The following is a 15566-nucleotide window of genomic DNA, read 5'->3' as shown; positions in this document are numbered from 1 at the left end:
GAATGAATGTTGTATATTTACATAAACTGTAATCAAAAAGTACTATAAAGTTAATCTTTCAATGAAAAGTGGTCTATAATGGTAAGGTCAAATATGTTTTCTTATTTATTGAAAATGGTCTACCAAAGTTTCATTCCTAGACAAAAAGAAATGGCTAACAAGAATGTTTTTATATAAATTGGGGAATATTACAATGTTCTATTTCTATTCTGAGATCATATTAGGTCCTAAGAAGACTTTTACAATGCTACTTTTGTGAAAACATGTAGTTTGATACCTAAGGAGGCTGGCTCAAGGATCTTACAACTCTTCCCAGGATGCTCTATTAGGGCAGGAAATTTTTTCTTTGCTGTATCCTTAGAACAGTATCCCAGAACAGTACTTAATATGTAGTAAATAGTTAATAAATGTTTGATAAATAAGTTAGTGAGTATGTTTTTAAAGAAACCCAAGTTTGACTCCATAACATCAAAGTACCCAGACAATATCATGTGTATATGATATTGTGAAAGTGAATATAGCCAGGGATTTAGCTCAGGGGCACAAGCACCTGCCTCGCAAGTGTATGGTCGTGAGTTCAATCCATGGCACCAAAAAAAAAAGTGAATATAATAAAAAATAATCATTAATAACACTGATCTGAGCCAAAAGGTCTTTAAGCATCATAGAATCAATTACATATTACCTAATAGAATTTATAAACGATCTAATAAAACATAAATTAAGATATTCATATTTCAGTGGTGTGATTTTTTGAAAGAGAAAGTGTTAGATTGGAGGAAAATTTTTGTTTATAGACAAGAATTCAAAAACTCTTTGAATTGTCTGAAACGAATTAGCTCATGAAATCATGACATTAAGAAACCAAATTCAGCAGTCTATGACAAGTAATACTATATCATGACCATGCCAAATTTATCCAAGGAATCCAAAGATGAATTAATATTAGAAAATCACTACAATTCACCACCTAACCAGATTTCAAAGAAAATGTCTGTGATTCCTTCAATATGCAGAAAAGTATCATTCAACCAATATTTGTGATTCAAATCAAGCCTTTGAAAACTACTAACTTAGTATTTTAACCTTAAAGTCCAAACTCTGGTCATTTAAAAATAAAAGCTATGCATGATGACATATACCTGTAATCCCAGAACTCAGGAGGCTGAGACAGGAGGATCATCTTGTGTTCCAGGCCAACTTTGGCTTCCTGGTAAATTCAAGGCCAGCCTGAATTATATAGTGGGACCCTGCCTAAAACAAACAAAAAAAAAAAATAGAAGAGAGAAACTAGACATCAGAGAGTTAGAATTCCAAATTTCTGGAAAAATAAATAATTTCAGAGTACACATCTCAGAAATAAAATGCTGTTATGGAAGTTTTACAGAGTCGAGATAGTACTATATTCTCCTATATACAACCACTATACTCAGCAATTTGTAGAACATTAGCAGTTATTGAAGAAAGCAAGGTTCCAGTGTAATAGGAAAAAAGGAATAGAAAATGTAATTTGAAACAAATATACAAAGCTGTAATTTTTTGCAGATGGCATGAAAAAAATGCAATCGAATCAATGAACAACTAAAACTAATAAAAGAGCTCTGAAAAGCTACCAGGTACAAGATCAATTTATAAAAATTAAGCCCTGACATCTAAAAATCTTAGAAGTCATCACTTTTATCCTCACAACAAGAAAATAAACTGAATAGGGGGTCACGCTGCATGATCTTTCCAATGACAGCGGCATTCTTTGGGCAAGTATCTTCAGGACTTTTGCATCGATGTTTGTCAAAGAGATTAACTTAGGGGAGGAGCAAAGATGGCGGATAGATAACAACTGGCTACAGAGGCTCCCTGAGATAGTCAACTTAGAATTCAACATAATACAGAGTGGAGAACCCCAAACAGAGGGAGATGAATTCTCTTGTCCTAAGAAGAAATAAGGCGAGTTGCCGAACATTCCAGGTCCCACCGCAACTGGCTGACACAGTGACTTGCCAGGGTCCCGCTGCGACTGGCCGAGGTCCCACCATGACTTGCTGAGCCGTCCGAGGCCCTGCTGCTTTGACTCACTGGAGGCACAGTTACACTGAGTTCGAGGGTCAGCAAGTCAAACGGAGAGCCGAGTTGGCGGGGAACCTACATGACCTGTGGTGAGTGACAGAAGTGGAGCTATTCCACAAATAGGGGGGCTCCTGCGGAAGACATTCTGGAACCGGGCAGGACTGGCAAGTGCAAGGGGCAGCATGACTTTGGTTAATTGTTCCCTTCCCAAACGGGATTGGTGGAGTGAGCTAGACCTGGGTAACGTGACCCGGCTGAGACCCAAAAGGTTATCTGATGACAAGTCACTGCAGCGGTGGCACACAGTAACCACACTGGCCCAATGGGGCCTTGGAGGTTTGGCTGGCCCAGAGGGGAGGCGGGACAAAATAATACAGTAGTGCGGGCTAAAGCAGCTTGACTGATCTGGAGGGAAGGGGCAGGCATATGCTGTCCCTGTCTGCAACTCACTAGCACACTGCAGTGTAAAGGGTCATCTAGCCAGCATGCCTCAGAACAATGGTAACCAACAAAGAAAGAAACTGGGGCCTCCTGGAAGAAACAAAAAAGATGGGAAGAGAAAGCAACAACAAAAAGTCCTCAGGCCCCAACCCTGAGAACATGGACCCAGGACAGGTAAATGCAAAGGATAATGAGAGCAGCAAACATGCAATATCAGACACAGTGCCTATTTCTTTACGTCATAAAGAAATATATTTGGGACCTCATAGACAAGTTCAAAAGTGAAATATTTAGCCAAATAAAGCAAGATAAAAGAAAATTAATAAAAGAGATACTAAGCATCCCTCAAGCAGACACAGACAGAAGAAGGGAGGAACTCAAACACAGGAGAGAACCATTTGGTGAAGAATATAAAAAAATATAGAATACAGGAAACAGATTCAAAGAGATCACCAGGAAAGTAAAAACTCTATGGAAAGATGTCAAATCAGCTTGAAAGAAACTAAGAATAGATTATCCAAACTGGAGACCAATTTTGCAATGTGGGAGTATGAAAGGGAAAACTTTTTAAAAACAACAAGAAAACAAGCAGTAACAATACAAAGGCTAGAAGATGACAAAAGGATCTATAACTTGAGAATAAAGAATGTAAATGAAGAAGCTGGGATACAAACAAAGGAAACTACAAAGGTTATTCACAGAAATAATTAAGGAAAGCTTCCCAAACATAGGAAAAGGAAATGATATTCTGATGTATGAGGCATACAGAACTCCAGCCACCTACAACCAAAACAGAGCTATACCCAGGCATATAATAGTCAAGATCCCAGAAATTCAATATAAGAACAGAATATTAAAAGCTGTTAGAGACAAGAAACAGATAACCTACAGAGAAAGGTCCATCAGAATAACAGCAGACTTCTTGACACAAACCATCAAGTCAAGAAGAGCCGGAGTGAAATATTCCAAGCCCTGAAAGAAAATAACCTCCACCCCAGATTGATATACCCTGATAAACTGTCTCTAGAAATTAATGAAAAAACAAGATGCTTCCAAGACAAAGAAGAACTTGGGAAATTTGCAACCACCAATCCAACTCTTCAGAGAATACTGCAGGGCATTCTAGAGAGAGAGAAAAGTACTAGGACTCCAGGAACAGTGGCAGAGAGGCCTCAATGAATGGAGCAGAAAACAGAAGAAAGAAGATAAGCAGACAACTGATGGCAAAAAAAAAGAGCATAATAGAAATGAGGCAGACAAGATTTTATTCAAAACTGATATGATTGATAGTATCAAGTCTGAGAGTATAGGCAACTACACTGAAGATGACAAGACTCAACGATACACATTCTGGTTTGATAACTGCCGGTTTTTGAAGTTCTATACTACATACAAAGTTGTGTTTTTATTAATACTGTTATGTACTGACATATTCAATTATACTATGTCTGACAATATAGCCAATTCTATTGGAGATAACAAGAGACAACACAGGAACTATGGTAGAATGATTTCTACAATGGTGTTATATGTTTATTTTGTTTCATGTGTTTATAGGAATATGTTTTATTTTGTCTTGCTTTGTTTTGTTTCTCCCTATAATATATAAAGGATAGAAATACATGTTAAGATCATGCATGTGTAGAATCTGTAAACAGTTTATGAGAACTGATCATATGACACGTGATGAAATGAACAGATACTTTGAAGAAAAAGAGACACTAAAATACCCAGTGCTGATCCTGGAGTGTCATAATGTGAAACCCAGCAATAGTATTATTATTTGTTCAGAGTGATATTAGCCTGCTTGGGTTTATTCAATCTCAGCATAATTGAAGAGATGGATAACTGCATGTATGTTTAAGTGTATAGGATTGATAACCATGTTACTAAGTTTTTGTTGGGCAGTTGAACAGAACTATTTGCAGTCTCGCTGTTTGAATTCCCATATGTTCCATTTTGTATCTTGAACAACTATTTGTAAAATGACAGTATGTAAACATCAACTAGTGATTTCTTACTGCTTATTTTTTTCTCTGAATGTATATATTATTTCTACCTATTTTCTGTTTTGTTTAGTCTTTCTTTAAATAAAATTTTTTTAAAAAGCCAAAAAAAGAGATTATCTTATAGTTCTCTTTTAAGGTTGAGTCCTTCTATAGCTTTGGACTTGGGTAATGCCTGCTTTCAGGAATGACTTTGTGAATACTGCATCCCATTTACCTTCATTAAAGAGCATAAGGAGTATTGGAGTTAGACCTTCTCTAAAGTTCTTGTAGAATTTGGCAGTGGATCCATTAAGACCTGGGCTTTTCCTAGTTAGATTTTTATTACTTCTTCAATTTTATTGACGGAGATTATTCAGGATTTATATGTTCTTGGTTCTTCTTCCATTTCTTCTGAATGTTCCATTTTATAAGTAGTTACCAGTTGAACAGAATCTATTGTGGTTTTCCCTTTTTCATTTCTATTTGCATAGATTTGGTACTTTGCTCTTCTTACTTTGGTTAAGATTAGTTAAGAATTTGTCTATTAAGTTTAATCTTTCAAATCATCAGTTCCTTTTGTTTTTTTAGTCTCAATTTCATTAATTTCTCCTCTTCACATTCAAAATTTTCCTCCTTTTACTAGCCTTGGATTTGGATTGCTCTTGTTTTTCAAGAACACTGAAGTTCATCACTAGGTTATTTATTTGAATTTGCTGTTTTTCTGATGTGAGAATTCATTGTTATAAACTCCCCTCTTCGGACCTTCATTGTGGTTCCAGTATATTGTACTAGAATTACCATTTGATTGTAGGAAATACCTAATTTCTTTTTTAATTTCACCTGTGAGTTGTTGATTATCCTAGAGGGTATTATATTTTATCCATCTATTTGCATAGTTCTTATTGTATATTTTGCTATTGATTTCTAGTTTTATTGTACTATGACCTGATAACACACATAGGATACTTTCAAGTTCTTATACCTTTACTTACACATGCTTTCTGAGCTAACATGGTCTATTTGGGAGAAAGTCTCATGTGCTGTTGAGAAAAATGTGTATGCTTTTTGTTTTGGGATAGAATATTCATCTGTAGGAACCTATGAAGTCCACTTCTTTAAAGATTTATTTCAACTCTGATATTTCATTCCGATATTTTGTCTAATTGATTTGTCCATTTGTGACAGTGATGTATTGGGGTCCCCCATTATAGTTGTATTAGTGTTTGTTTTATCATACCTATTAGTGCCTGTTTTATGAAGTTGGGTGTACTAGCATTTGGTGCATATATATTCATAATTTTTATCTCTTCCGGTTGAATTACTCCTTTAACCCATTTGTGGTAGCCTTCTTTGGCTCTTCTACTCATTTTTGGCTTGCAATCCATTTTGCCTGAAATTAGAATAGTGACTTTTTTCTTTCAGGTTCCCACTACATGCAATATTGTTTTTCATTTGATTTTTAATTAGTGATTTTTAAAATTTTTTCTGCACTGCTTATCATTGGGTTTAGTTTCTTCATCCATTCTGCCAAGCTGTGTCTTTTGAATGAAGAATTAAAACCATTTATCTTAAGAGTTGTTGCTGAGAGATATTGCCTTATTTCTGTCTTGGCATTATTTTCCAGTTGATTTCCTACCCCATCCTTTTGCTTAAGTGCTCACCCCACCAGACGTATTTATTTTTTTCAACATATTGCATTGGTGGCTTCATTGTCTCTGTCTAGAATATTCTTAATAATTGTTTATAATGCTAGTTTGGTGGGCATGAATTTCTTGAAGTACTTCTTGTCATGGAAATATCCTATCAGATTTGAAGGAAAATTTTGCAGGATACACAAGTCAGGACTGGAAGTTATTATCTTTCAGAGTTTGATACAGTTTGCTTCAGGCTTCTCTGGCCTTTAAGGTTTCTATATAGAAATCTACTGCAGTTCCAATAGATTTACTTTTAGATGTGATTCTTTGCCTTTCTCCAACAGCTTTTAAGATAGTGTCCCTGTGATGGACTTCTAATACTTGAGTGTGGTTTCTTTCTCCTCATGGCTATTTGGAATTCTACATGCCTCATTTATCTGTATTTTTTTCTTTCCTTACATTTGGGAAATTTCTAACTATTTCTGTGAATAGCTTTTGTGCTATATTGGCTGTCTTCTGATTTTTCATTTATTCCAATATTCTCAGATTAAGCCTCTTTGCATGATCTAGTAGTTATTCGGTCCATTTTTCATGTTATCTTGTTTTTAAAGTATCTTCAAGTAGTTGGTCTTTGAAGGCAACATTGTATTTTAGTTCTGAAATTATCACATTGGTTGCTTCTACTGCCTATAGTCTCAATACAATATTTAATCTCTTGGATTTTTTAATGAAATCTTTTTATATATTCTAATTATTTGATAAGCTGGTTACTCATGTCTTATATGACTTTCTTTAGCTTACATAGCTTTTTATCAGTGTCTTCTGAAAGCTCCTACATCTTTTTGGTTATTGCTTCCATTACCTGTTTAGTTATATCTTCTTTGATCTATTTTGTAACCTCCTTCATTATTCTTTTAAGTAATTTGGATATATGGCTTATGCTGTTTGGCCCCTTAGTGTACCCTGGATTGTTGTCCTGTGTTTCTGTTGTTTTGTTTGTTTTGTTTTGTACTGAACTTTTCAGATGCATATAGTCTAAAAACTTTGTTGCTAATACAGAGGTCTCTTTAATTGTTCTTCAGTGACATACTATGGTAATGGCCACAGGCCCAAGGCCTGAACCTTGTATAATTCAGAAGTGAAGGATACAGTGTAGTTGGCCCAACCATGAAGTTCTCTGGGAATGTTCACTTTTGTTAATGTCACAAAGGTAGTCTGAGTGTTGGCTTACAGGGAAAAAAATGACAATTATGCAGCCCTGTTAATAGCAAGCAAATCAGCCACAGTATCATTGTCCAAGATAAGTTGGATATTAATGTACCATTACAAACAATTATGTACCACCTTTTATCCTAGGGAAGAAGTCTGAAGTTATGATGTAAACATTAAGGCAATGCAGGTATTGACTTACAGCTAATGTATACTAAATATGACAGCTGTATCTTTACTAATGGTAGAAAAGTAATTTTACAGAGTTGCCTATCAAAACAGTAACAAAGGCTTTGTTACTGTTAAAAATGTATGGTTTGGAAATGTGGGGATACAAGAGGAAAACTTTTGAAAACTCAAATTATGATATAAGGAGAGAAAGATATGATACAAAGGTTCCTAGGGGGTAATAGAAGGATGCTTTTAGAATTAAGGAGAAAAACTGATGAAAGAGAGGGTAAAATAAAAAGAGGGAGAAAAATGTTTACATAGAGAGTAAAAATAAAAGAAAAATTAAGGGAGACAAACTAAAAGGGGGAGAGAAAAAAGAAGGAAAAGAGATTTTTTAAAAATGGAAGGGCAAAGGAAAATTGTCCAAGCCTCAATAAACTGGTGCATAAGAAAGGAGAAAAGAAATGAAAAAGAAAAAAAAAAAACATAAAACAATGCACACACACAAAATAAACACAACAAAAAGTTTCTCTGTGATTCTAAATATGTGGTTCTCTTCCAAGATATACAATTTTGGGACTGTGTACAATTTAAGAAGTGTCCTTATTCATGTTGGTAGATAGAGTAGGCAACCAGACCCCAGATCTGCAATGGATGGAGGCCTCAGCAGATAGTAGGATTGGAGTGAGGGTATCAGTTCTTCAACTTTCAAATCCAGAGCAATTCAAGCAGAACAAAGTCTCTAGCCATAGGGGTGGAGCCTGTGCCCTTTATCATAAACCTCTTAGCTGTCTCTTGCCAACCTGATCACTGGTCTCTGACCATAGCTGTCTCTCTTGACTGTCCCTAGTCACTGTGGCAACTTAACACTTGGAGCTTCCAATTGAAGTCATCCTGCAGCTGTTCTGAGTCTCTGGTTCAATTCAACCCTTTTCTAGAATGATATCCAACTAAGCATTCTCTCCAGGAGTGGGGCAGACACGAGCTACATACACTCACCAAATATTGCAATTCACAGCGCCTGCTAGGCAATTCAACCCTAATTCTCCCTGAGGCACTCTGGAGTCCTTGCTTTCTCTTTGTCTCTATAGATTTGGTCTTCCTTTCTTGAGAGCCAAAAGTTAAGAAAAAGTACAGACTGACCCCTTTTCCATGTTATGTTCTGTCTTTTCAATTTCTCTGCAGGTTTTAATTTTCCTGTGAGATCCTTCTTGGTTGTCAAGGATCTACTCTGCCTGCCTCCAACTGTTATTTTCCAGTGTCTGGATTCCAAATCTCAGAGAGGCTAAATTATTGCTGCTTACCACTTGCAATGGTTTGAGTCTGGATGTCCACCCCAAAACCCCATGCAGCATCGAGGCAAGCTTACAGAGTTTGTGAATGACTCATGGCCCAATGCTGGGATTAACAGTATGAGGAGCTGGGGCTGGGGATTTAGCTCGGCAGCATAACTGCCTGCCTTGCAAGCAGGCAGTCATGAGTTTGATCCCTGGTACCGATAAAAAAGAAAAGAAAAAAGACAAAAAAAAAAAAGAGTATGAGTACCACACCCAAGTGGGACAGAGTTTTCTCTCCATGCTCCTCCCCTTTTGTTCTTGTTGTGTTGTTTTCTACCATCAGGTGAACTATTGCCCTCTGCCATGTGCCATTCTGTTTGGGAACCAGCCAAGTATAGACTGAAACCTCTGCAAACTGCGAGCTAAATAAATCTTTCCTTCTTTCATTTTGGGTATCAGGTATTTTGTCTCAGCAATGAGAAAAAAGTAACCAAGACAGAATTTGGTAGTTGGAGTGCAGCTGTTTCTGTGACTATAACTGACCATGTGGTTCAAGAGCCTTTCAGAATGGCTTGTGGAAAAAGTTTGGAAAGGTTCAGAGGTATTGTCTAAGAGCTGGAACATCTTAGGCTGTTCTGTATGAGACATTCTGGTCAGAGCTCAGAAAACCAGAAAATGAGTAAAGACAAGGGTTGGGAAGCTTCTGCTGGGCAGAAGGACTGCATAGGTTGCTGAAGTCCAGACAATGTGTGTTATGGCTTGGCAGAAAGTGTGTCTGCATTTTGCTCATGTCCAGATATTTTGCCTGAGACTGAGATTAAGGGCATTGGACTAATTAATCTGGCAAAAGAAATTTCAAGGCAGTTGAATGTTTAGAGGATGGAATGGCTATTGTTGGGGGCTTTTAGCCAGATTTACATAGCAAAGCAAGAGCAAAGAGGCCATCATGATGATTTAAAATATTGCTTCACTAGAAAGCTCTAGTAAAGCAGTAGGTTATAAAAATAGAGCTGAGATCTCAACTGCTGAGAAGAAAAAAAAAAAGAATAGAAAAGATGGCCTGCAGGCTCCCAGGAAGCAGTGGGTCTTTACCTTTTGTAGCCTCAAAACTGAAAAAGTTAAAGACTTTGCTTTGAGGAGAAAGCTGCAGAGAACCATGTTCCAGAATGGCGGCAGCCACACTATACTCCAGAGTGACAGTGGATGCCACCCAAGGTTTCAAACTGGTGTTGGCCATACCAGGTTCTAGAATGACAGTGGCATAGAGAATCTGTCCCTCATGATCAGGTTCAGAGTGCTCAGTGATCCAGGCACTTGATCCCTACATCCAAGAGAGAAGAAAGCCTAGCTACTGCTTCAATTGTAGGTGCTCCTCAGCATCATCTACATGGCACTAGTTTTAGGCCCATGTTGAATGCAAGAGTTCTGAGGTTAATGCAGCTTCCACACCAATTTCAGAAGGCCTTGGAAACCAGGAAGTATGCCTCTAAGAGTGCAGTATGTGAAGCTGTGTGATGTCAAAGGTGCAGTGGTGAACTCAGAAGTCTGGAAAAGCCAGGAGCATGGATCATTTAAAGAAATCTGCAAGGAGGGAGCAAAGCCAGCCTAAGAGAGTAGTTGTGCAAAGCTACAACTACTAGAAGTGCTGTAGGGCCTGAAACACACAAGCCTTTTTGGAGCTCACAATTTGCCACAGATTGCTTCAGATGTTCTGCATGGAACTCCAGGACTTAACGTTGGCCCTGCTAGATTTTGCTTCATTTGCAATCCTTTATATCCCATCTCTATCTTTTGGAATGGAAATTTTTATCTTGTGCCACTGAATGATGAAAGTGTTTAACTTTTCATTTGCACAGGGGCTCACAGCTAAAAGTTTGCCTTATATCTCAGAGACTTTGGACTTGAGCCTTTCAGCAATGCTGAAACTGTTAGGACTTTGGCAACTCTTGGAGATGGACTAAATGTCTTTTGCATAAAGTATGTGCATGAGTCTTTGGGGGCCAGGGGCAGAATGTTATAGTCTGTGTCTAGATGTCCCTGAAAAGGCTCATACAGTCAGGGAGGCAAGCTTACAGAGTTTGTGAATGACTCATGGTCCAATGCTGGAATTAAGAATGTGAATGCCACACTCAAGTGGGATGTGGACTACATAGAATATAAAGTACAGAAAGAGTCTTCTCTCAATCTCCTCTTACACTGTTTTTGCTGCTTGAACTGTTGCCTTCTATTATGTGCTACTCTGCTTTGGAGCCATCTGATTAGGGAATGAAACTGCCACAAACTGTGAGCTAAATAAACTTTTCTTTCTCTACCTTTGGATGTCAGATATTTTGTCCCAGCAATGAAAGAAAAATAACCCCAACACCACTCCATCATTTTTCCAGAAGAAACAACAAAAATCACTAAAAATGAATATTCACTTTAAAAAGAAGTTCTGAGATAACAAAAGAAATCAATTTATAAAAATAAAAATTAGCAGACTGAACAAACTTTACAGATTATATATCTATATATCACTTATATAGTTTAAAAGTAAAAAATAGTGTCATATACAGATACATACTGACTTAGTGAAATATAAGCATACAATAGAAATCATACAAACTCCAGTGGTTAACTGTGGACAAGAAAGGGGGAAAGAGTGTGTCAAAAAATGTTTGCAGAACTGAACCAGATTGAAGGAGAATTGGATGCTTTTGCCACAAAGATATTGGAACAATTGACTGAAGCCTAAATAGGATTTCTAGACAAAGAATATACAAAACATTTTGTGCAATTTTACCTTTTTGCCAATATGAGATTACTTCAAAAAATTTTTGAAGAGAATGAGGTGAGAGATGTTTTAAAGAAGAAAATGTCAAAACTAGAACAAATGGAGGTAGCAAATAAGAGAAAACCAAAAAGGATTTGCTTAAGTAATTTTTTGTATATCATTTGATTAACCAATATAGGAATCTTAAAAGAGTAACAAACTGGGATGGGCTCACCACAAGATATTTTGATTATGACAGTAAGTAGGTGTTTGAAAATTAAGGTTAGGACTAAGGATGTCACAAAAGAATGAACTATATACATCTTGATGTGATCACATTATTCTTACCAATATATCTAAAAATCCACTATGTTGATAATATAAAACCTAGAAGTATACAATGGTTACTGCTCTTAAGGGGCTCATCTCTGGTAAGAGAAATGGAATCTATCTATGGGAAGTCTGATGAACCTAGTTCTAATAGATGCTGAATTTATTTTATTTATTTATTTATTTATTTTTATTTTAAAGAGATTAAAAGAGGACATAACAAAGCAGATCAGATCAGAACAATGCAAGTAAGACAGCATTTTACCACAAAACAACCCATAATTAACAGTAACTACTATAATGTCTCTTTCTTTGAAATAGTTAAGCATAGTTCATATACGATAGTATCAAACATAACAAAACAGTATAAAACCATTCAAGAGAATGAAAACATTACAGGGCTTTCAGAACCAAATAGCAGAGAATGAACAATGGCTACTATATTATCTCATTTTCCATAGAAAATTTGTTTATACTATCACATATAATAATATCCAATAAGATATAACAGGATAGAACCAAAGGAAACTGAAAAGCAAAAGCATAGTAGGATTTCAGAGTAAGATGATACTAAATCAGCTCTGGCTATTCTAATGTGTTGTTTTCTTTAAAATAGCTGTTTATACTATCACAGATAATAAAATCAAACAAACTAGGATAAAACTATTCCAACTACTGAATGCAGACATTATAAGGCTTCAGAGCAACGTAATGGGAAATCATGATTACTATAAACTCTTATGTACTCTTACCATTTCTTACACTAGAGAAACTGAATTTATTTTCAATCTTGGTCACATGTTCAAATTGACTGAGGGAGCCTATGTACAGCCTAGGGCCCGGTCACTCTCTACAGGTGGAATCCAGCCATCAGGTCATGCAGACTTTCCAGGTGGAGACAATGTCAACTCAAATTGAAGGAACATTGGCTGTACTCAGAGAATACCTAAGACCCTTTTTAAATCATTTGACAATGATTAAGGAAGGAGTTTAGAGGAAAGGAGGTGGAAATAAGATTTTGCTGAAAGAACTCCTTCTAAATACCTTAATGAGTTATGGTTTCTCTATAGCAAACAAAAGGTATCAAAGGCTAAGAATAGGGTAGTGTGAGGAAGGCATTGTAAGGAGAATGGTAAATAAGATTATAGCTATGGAAAGCTCAAAAGAAAAAAATGTTTTTGCTGCTTTTCAAATCTGGAGAAATTTAAACACTTGAGGAAAAGAATGCAAGGTCCTTTCCCCAACAGTGGACGTGGTGGTATGATCCTTTTTTAAAGATGCACACTGAATATTCCAATTGTACCTATTTTAAAGATAGAGATCTGGAGATAGGTTAAGTACTTTTCCACATGAAGATCTAAAATACACAACAAACAGAAAATAGTATTTCCGATGAAATATCTTCTTTTCCATATTTCTGGAAATATAAGATGAAAGACATGGACTATGTCAGAGTCAGAAGATTTTATGATATTAGAGTTACTTTAGAAAGAGGTGGCTTTTGTCACTATAATAAAGAATAAATGAACACAAATACTTTTGTTATCTGTTTGTCTTTACAATGCTTTTACTGCATTTATCTTTCAGAATTTAATAACAGGTATTCCTTCTGTGACTGCTTTTCCAGTACTCAAGACCGAATGGGAGCTTACTTCATTGCCTGCTGGGCCTGCATTTTCCCAGGTCCACTGTATTAGTCAGTGCTCACTAGAGAATGAATATATGTATCTTTGCAAGGTAGGCTTACAATGGCCACTTGCAGAGTCAGGTGTGGAAGAATGCAAAGGCTGTGCACATTGGAGAGCTGAAGGAGCCACTCAAAAGTCAAAAGCCTGAAGCTCACTGTAGAGTCCTGTGCAAACCAGTATCAGGAAGGTGAAGAGTCTATCCTGGAAGACTGAAGAGTCTGCACTGGGAGCCAGGAGACAGACATTCTAGGGTACAGCAAAGACTGGAATTCTTCTGAAGAAACAAAAGCAACACTTCCTTCTTTTTTTCCCTATTTATTCCATTCGTACTAGAGCGTATTGGTTGGTGCTACAAGCACCCAGGGTTAGTCTTCTATCCGTTAAATTCATTCTGTCAAGCCCAGAACTATGCTAAACCAATCAGTATGTTTTTTACTCAAATTGTAATAACAGTTAACTAACACACCCACTGTAACAAAAGAACACAACCACACAAAATATAGGGTTTTCTTATTCTATAAATACCAACCAGCCCAGGCATGGTGTCACATGCCTGTAATCCCAGCACTAGGGAGGATGAGGCAGGGTGGGCACTGCAAGCTTGAGACCAGCCTCAGTTACAAAGTGAGCTCAAGGCCAGCCTGAAATGCACAGCAAGACCCTGTCTCAAAAAGACAAAATGAATAAATACCAACTGGACTCCTCTCACGCATGTGTATCTATTTGAACTCCAAGTCTAAACTGTCAAGGAGCTTGCTGAACAAGTTACTTGTAATGATAAGCTTTAGAGCATATTTCATATCCTATTCTCATTTATTATTAAAAAGTAGCCACAGTGAGTTGTTAAAACTTACCTTATCCACTCACCATCTTATACTTCATTGTGTCCCCAGCATGGGCCCCATACTTTCTAGAGCAGGAACCTGGTGTTCATCTGTAGTCCAGTGTGCAATTATTGCCGTAGTAAAGAAGTTAAAAAATTCTTGTGGCAGTAAAAAATTATAATGCTGCTGGGAGTGGAGAATATCCCAAAAGCTGTCAAATAATGGTGTTAAGAGTTTCTAGCTAGCTGTAGGGACACATGCCTGTAACTCCAGCACTCAGGATACTAAGGCAGGTGAATGGAGGCCAGCCAGGGCTACAACAGTGAAAGCAAGGCCAGCCTGATCTACATAGTGAGACCCTGTCTCAAAACAAATTTCTAAAAACTTTTTCAAGAGCTTGGTAACTCCAGCACCTGCCACACAGTGGGTACTCAGTACGCAGTGTAGAATGAACAGCGACGGAAACTAAATTCAACCCTAGCTTTGCTGAGTACCCAAACAGCCCTCAGAACCAGGGGGAACGCCAAGATATCCGGGCCTGTTGGTTCTAATTTCAAAGATGCTGTAGTCCCATGCTATAATTCTTGTATTTCCTCCTAAAAGGAGGAACTTGAGTCGCCCGCGCTCCGGATCCTTGGAGGCTCCCCGTGAGCGTGGAGACTGCGAGCGCCCCGCCCCCAAGCTTCCCCGCCTGGGGCTGGGTGGAGCTCCCGGCGCGCCCCGCGGCTGAGCCGCCGCGCGCCTCCAGGGGTCGCTGTTCCCACGGTAACCTCGACAGAGGCCCCGCCCCGCGCTGGGCGCTCGCTGCCCTCACCCGGGAGCCGGCCGCGCAGGGCAGTGCTGCCCGCCGGGGTCCAGTTCGCTAGCCGAGGCCCGCGTTGACGCCAGCGGTTGCTCTTCGGGGCCCACAGGACGGATTTCTGGGCGGCCGCGCGGGCGTGTGGCCTGCTCTGAGGCACCGCCCACCCCTCCCCCCCCACCGTCACGGAAACGACAGCTGCGGCGGCGGGGCCGGCGCCGCCTTTCTCCGCCGACCACGTCTGCCCCCGCCGCCACCGCGCAGCCGCCTCCCCGCTAGGTCCGCCGGCCGCAGCGCCCGGTTCCCTCCCAACATGAACATCATGGACTTCAACGTGAAGAAGCTGGCGGCCGACGCTGGCACCTTCCTCAGCCGCGCCGTGCAGGTAC

At 38.4% G+C, this 15566-nt stretch overlaps 1 protein-coding gene and 1 long non-coding RNA gene across 4 annotated transcripts in view; one reads left to right on the top strand and one right to left on the bottom strand.

Annotated features, from left to right (window-relative positions):
• The window catches only part of LOC134477874 (uncharacterized), a 118565-nt gene extending 103629 nt beyond the window's left edge, over positions 1-14936 (bottom strand). Inside the window, exons 1-2 of the long non-coding RNA XR_010050117.1 lie at positions 14409-14936; positions 1143-1254 (exon numbers count right to left, since the gene is read on the bottom strand). This is a non-coding gene — a long non-coding RNA (uncharacterized LOC134477874). The remainder of the gene's footprint in view (positions 1-1142; positions 1255-14408) is intronic.
• Positions 14937-15167: 231 nt separating this feature from the next.
• Positions 15168-15566, top strand: part of Sh3glb1 (SH3 domain containing GRB2 like, endophilin B1) — a 37048-nt gene continuing 36649 nt past the window's right edge. Inside the window, exon 1 of one of the 3 annotated variants that reach the window (XM_023561239.2) lies at positions 15168-15562. In XM_023561239.2, coding sequence (XP_023417007.1) covers positions 15491-15562 — 72 coding nt within the window. In that variant the 5' untranslated portion in view covers positions 15168-15490. The remainder of the gene's footprint in view (positions 15563-15566) is intronic. The other 2 variants (XM_023561240.2, XM_003478793.5) reach the window with 2 other exon arrangements.

This window comes from Cavia porcellus, unplaced genomic scaffold (genome assembly GCF_034190915.1).
Source record: "Cavia porcellus strain 051 isolate PalLab524CR breed Dunkin Hartley unplaced genomic scaffold, mCavPor4.1 scaffold_1, whole genome shotgun sequence".
In the NCBI taxonomy this organism is placed as follows: Eukaryota; Metazoa; Chordata; class Mammalia; order Rodentia; family Caviidae; genus Cavia; species Cavia porcellus.
This window is presented reverse-complemented; position numbering and strand designations above follow the sequence as displayed.